The following is a 5694-nucleotide window of genomic DNA, read 5'->3' as shown; positions in this document are numbered from 1 at the left end:
CCCAATCTTTCATCGTTATGCCAATTCCCTTCCTGGCCGTTGCGCGCATTGCCCCACTGTCGGCCTGGGCAGTTGCGAAGACTTTGACGAGTTACGGAGAACCGTTTCACACGTTCATGAATACGGAGGAGGATTTCCGTAAATCTGTTCAGTACGACATTTTTACCGCGATATTTACAAAGGGGCACTTTAAGAACACGTTCGAGAACGAGGACCAGTGTCTCCACCGATGTAATGGTGTCATTGGGCTGGAATGGAATGAACATGTAGCTGGTGTCGGTAACAGGATCCTCTCTGTGCTACATTTGTATTTGTATGTATTGGTTTAAAATACAAGCTACACTACAAGTTACTCTCGGTTAAATATAGCTAAACTACAATGGAAGCTATCCCCAGAGAAATGTAGCAAGCTACACTACAAGAACATGGCAAAAATAGCTAGCTACATCGGCAGTACTTTTTTTTTTTTTTTTTTTTTTTTTACTTTGTGATCAAGTTTACACCAAACAAATAGGCAGGCAAAAAAATAGCTCAGTTTGATTGTTTATTATAAAACTGAAACAAGCCCTCGGTCTGGCTTTTTGTGTCATCCTTTTAACATGAGGAAAGAACTGTGGAAACGTAATAAATAAAAGGCAGTGAAACAATAATAAAATAAACACAAATATATACTCCCTCTATTGGAATGGAGACTTTTCAGCACAGGATAAACTACTGTTTCAACTCAAACCACAGTAGCAAAATGACAATAACCTGGCCAAAGAAAAAGTGCAAGAAACATTTGTCTACAAAATAGACATTAACGAAATCCTACGTAACATTTATACATTCTCAAGTACGGAAATAAGCAGCATGGGGTAATCGGCATTGGAACTATACTACTACAGTATGTACTCAGAGTATAACACTCAAGCTTGACACTGCTAGACAAACAATACTATCCTTGGCTGCTAGATATGTAACTCACAAAACATTCCATGGCCACAGGTTGAGAACCACTGGTCTAGGACGATCTTTTCCCTATTTTTTTCTTTTCTCCACCCCCCAATGTACAGTGTACAGTGTCCCCCTACCCCAACCCCCCCCCCCCCTCCAATGTACAGCCCCCACCCACCAACCCCACCCACCCAACCTCCTCCAATGTACAGTTTCTACGTCAAATGTATATACACTCTTTTTCTGGACACTTTTTGTATCACAAACAGTACTGTATTTGCAAATCTGATATGTCATAAATGTATAGATGTAGCAGTACTGTCTATCTGTATGTCGTGTATGTCATATATGTTATGATGAATTGAAAATGGGGGACCCTGATGTAAACAAGACGAAAGTCTTTCTCTGGTCTGCATCCCCTTAACAATTGTATGTATTGAGCTGTACTGTACTGTACCCATTCTGCAATCTGTTAATACACTTTTCAATCAATCAATCAATCAATAATATTGTTCATAGCAGCTAGCCTATCTCAGACTGTTAGTTAAAGCTGTTGATAAAAAGTGCACTGACTTGTGTGCTGTTTGGGAACAGTTGACAATGTTTATGTAAAGACAGTAAGGGTTTTCATCAGCTCACCTGAATATGTGTTCTCAAGTTAGTATTGGACGTGTGGGACGTCAAGAGCAGCTTCGTTTTTGGTTGACACAATAAACACCTAAACATATGTTTTAGGCGTTTTTTTCAGTCAAACTCATAAACGTGTCCAGGTAGGGCCATGGAGATGCAGTGTTGTTATTGTTGTTGACATCATCTTCATCAATGCCATCAGTGGAAACATCAAATCCCTCTGCCATTATTTCGCACTGACTGGTTCTGTTATTGTAAATTGCATGATCCATTCATTCTCATTCAGTGGTCTGCGTTTCGATTTTCACTTCCTGGTTTGCAGCATGGAGTCCCGCCCTATCCTGCCTCTGATTGGCCTACCCGTAAAGTTTTGGCCTACCATACCCAATCGTGAGTCGTCACTCATATCTAAACAAACCAACCAATCATAGTGGGTCTTTTACGGGGAGTTTTTTTTTCTCCTCGCAGATCTTCTAGTCTAGACGAAAGTAGCGTGTAACGTTTCTCGTCGCTACGTTACTACTTCGTTCTATAAATAGCTCCGCTACAGAGATCGCTACCCTGGTTAAAAAGTAGCGATCTACCAGCACGCTACTGAGAATTGTAGTTAAGCTATGTAGCGTTGCTACTTGTAGCTAGCTACTGCCCAACACTGTCAATCAGTGCCAGCTATTGGCCTCATCCTGTTCTAGCTAGGCCACACTTTAAAAGATAGGAGTGTGTCACCTTGTTTGTAGAGCTAAATCTATATTTTACATTATAGCTATGGGTCCAATGTCATTGTCAATTGACAGTATTAACCTTCCCTTCAATATGCCATAAAGAAAAATTTTTTTCATCAATACGTTCCCGTTTTATACCGTGATGAATATGAGCGTTATATCGGAATGGTCTGGGATCATTCCTGCAAGGCTAGTCATAAGGCGCTAAGCTAATAACGTTAAATCCATTGGCGTTTCGGCCCTACACAAGCTAGAGTTAAAAATCCAAATGCATTTGATCGGTATCATGTTCCATCATGAATGCATGAAAGGGGGGGGGGGGGGGGCGGAAGTCATTTCTGATTATTGATTACCAATAACGGCATTCGTTATTACCACAACATAGGATGAGCAGGGGGATCGGTATGAAAACATTGCACAATCAAGCCAGAATTTACGTCAGATAGTCCTTACCTGTGGCCGGGAGTATTCCAAAAATAATATTCCAATCATTTGATCGCCATCTGGTACATCCAATGTCAATTAGGGCCACGGCATAATCAATCACAGCATATGCATCGGATGTCCCGTAGACGTTTAGATGCGACCGATTGAACCTATAGCCTTGCCGTCTAGTAAAAATCTGCGCCTGGAGACCTTACAGTGTAACACAAGGGTCTGGAACAGGGTTTACTGCAGCTCGATACCACCACCTGGGAGAATCTGGCCAGTACTGCACCCTCTGCGTCGCAGTAGGGCTTCTAACGGCAACATACAGGTTCCTGGCATTAAATAGGATATTAAAATAGAAAAAAAATAAAAATGAACCAATCACGTAATATTACATGAATGGCCCCCAGAACATTTTACTGTAAATATGCCAGTTTAGCCAGGTTGGCAAATTTTCAACTGTAGTCTCTGGGGGGCAGGTGACATGAGCACTACAATAATTAAAGACATAGTACAATAATTAAAACACAGTAGGAATCAGTAGGTTACAATACACTAAAATACATTAAAATAAATACATTAAAATACATCACAACCCCTCAGTTAAAATGGTCGCACACTTGACCATCTCTCAACCATGACTTTAAGTTAGATTTATATTAAATGTATCTTTGATGCTCCCTGAGCCGTGTTGGCAGACTGTTCCAGGTGTGGGCTGCTCTCACGGAAAAGGCTGCCTGACTAAAAGCAGACCTCCTGTTTGGGACGACACAGTGACAGTAACAGGGTCCTCTCTGTGCTACATGGGGCAGAACGATGCCAGCTGGAGCTTCAAACTAATACAGCGTCTGACCTCCCTGTGCCCTCTCTCTGCTGCAAAGAGATTGGTGGCTATTGATCTGATTGATCTGAATCTCATTTATGTCTTAGACCTAAAACATTGATCACAGTGTATGCAAAGTAACACGATTGATTGATAATTGCTGCAGCCCTACGTACACACACACATACGTTTATTCCCCAATCCCCTCTGTTTTGTTGTTATTGCTGTTGTTGTTGTTGTTGTTGTTGTTGAGGGTTATATTGTATCACAGTGTGATCGCAACCATGTGAGCTATTTCATTCTACGTTTTTCCCCTTACTCTTACTGTTTGGACACATCTGAGTAATGAATATCTAAATGTTAAATGGTGCATTTATATACTGTAACAGCTTTTATCTAAAGCGCTTTACAGCTTGTTCCTCACATTTTCACCCATTCACTCACACATTCACACACCGACGGCAGAGGCGACGGGATTACCAGACGACTGCTCTACCTCCTGAGCCACTGTCGCGCCTCATATCTACTCAGATATTAAAGTCGGCCCCCCCACTCACAGGTCCATATGTCCCTTCTGTGTTTCCGTAGATACCCAGTTCAGGATGTCCATCTTGGAGCGTCTTGAGCAGATGGAACAGAGGATGGCCGAGATAACCAATCACAACCCCAGCTCAGAAACCATGGCAACCAAGGGTGGTGGAGTGGAGGGGGGAGGAGCCACCGATCACCAGTCTCAGGTACACTCGTACTAATTGAGCATAACTCTGCAGTTAAACGAGGGGCATAGAATATACATAATGGTCAAATATAATATTATATAAATGTAAGTTTGTAAAACTGTGTTTTAGGAAGTGCTTGACTACATTAAGCTACCTCTGCGCCGCCCCTTTGCCTCAAATAGATCCGCTATCAGCTCTATCTTTAATCTTTCAAAATGTCCAGTTGCTATCGCATGCACTTATCTGTGTTTCACTACACATGAGTGCATGCTTACCAACTCTCCGCCTGTTTTACTGCAACACTACTATCACCGACATCTAAGAAGGGAGATCCCCCCTTGAACGGCCATTCTAAGGTTTCTCTCCTCCACACTGCCTGTGGTGCATTTTTTCCTATTTGCTAGGTTTTAGTGAGTTTTTCCTTACCTTCGCGTGGGGTATGTCTGGGACTTTATGGTGTTTTTGTTTTGTTCTTGACTTATTGTGATGTTTCTTCTTGACTTGTTTAAAGAAGACGTGTCTGGCCCCTGGGGACATTAACGTGTGTTGTCGGGCCTTACAAATACCTTTGATTTGATTTGATTTGATTCTAAGGTGACCTGATCACCGTTCATCTTCAGTCTCATGGAGCAGCCGAAAGGGCCCTGCTCCAGTGTCTGAAAGGGCCCTGCTCCAGTGTCTGTCATGTCTCATGGAGCAGCCCAAAGGGCCCTGCTCCAGTGTCTGAAAGGGCCCTGCTCCAGTGTCTGTCATGTCTCATGGAGCAGCCCAAAGGGCCCTGCTCCAGTGTCTGAAAGGGCCCTGCTCCAGTGTCTGTCATGTCTCATGGAGCAGCCCAAAGGGCCCTGCTCCAGTGTCTGAAAGGGCCCTGCTCCAGTGTCTGTCATGTCTCATGGAACAGCCGAAAGGGCCCTGCTCCAGTGTCTGTCATGTCTCATGGAACAGCCGAAAGGGCCCTGCTCCAGTGTCTGTCATGTCTCATGGAGCAGCCGAAAGGGCCCTGCTCCAGTGTCTGAAAGGGCCCTGCTCCAGTGTCTGAAAGGGCCCTGCTCCAGTGTCTGAAAGGGCCCTGCTCCAGTGTCTGAAAGGGCCCTGCTCCAGTGTCTGAAAGGGCCCTGCTCCAGTGTCTGAAAGGGCCCTGCTCCAGTGTCTGAAAGGGCCCTGCTCCAGTGTCTGAAAGGGCCCTGCTCCAGTGTCTGAAAGGGCCCTGCTCCAGTGTCTGAAAGGGCCCTGCTCCAGTGTCTAGGGCCCTGCTCCAGTGTCTGAAAGGGCCCTGCTCCAGTGTCTGAAAGGGCCCTGCTCCAGTGTCTGAAAGGGCCCTGCTCCAGTGTCTGAAAGGGCCCTGCTCCAGTGTCTGAAAGGGCCCTGCTCCAGTGTCTGAAAGGGCCCTGCTCCAGTGTCTGTCATGTCTCTCTTTTGTTCACCAGGCCTTTAT

At 44.4% G+C, this 5694-nt stretch overlaps 1 protein-coding gene across 1 annotated transcript in view; it reads left to right on the top strand.

Moving 5' to 3' along the window:
- The window catches only part of LOC311247619 (calmodulin-binding transcription activator 1-like), a gene marked incomplete at its 3' end in the record, with an annotated part of 123976 nt that overhangs the window by 108763 nt on the left and 9519 nt on the right, over positions 1 to 5694 (top strand). Inside the window, exon 6 of the mRNA XM_084338643.1 lies at positions 4137 to 4277. Within this exon, the coding sequence (XP_084194769.1) occupies positions 4137 to 4277 (141 nt within the window). The remainder of the gene's footprint in view (positions 1 to 4136; positions 4278 to 5694) is intronic.

This window comes from Notolepis coatsorum, assembly GCF_963971535.1.
Source record: "Notolepis coatsorum genome assembly, contig: SCAFFOLD_575, whole genome shotgun sequence".
Taxonomy (NCBI): domain Eukaryota; kingdom Metazoa; phylum Chordata; class Actinopteri; order Aulopiformes; family Paralepididae; genus Notolepis; species Notolepis coatsorum.
Note: the sequence above shows the minus strand (reverse complement) of the source record. Positions and strands in the feature narration are given on the sequence as shown.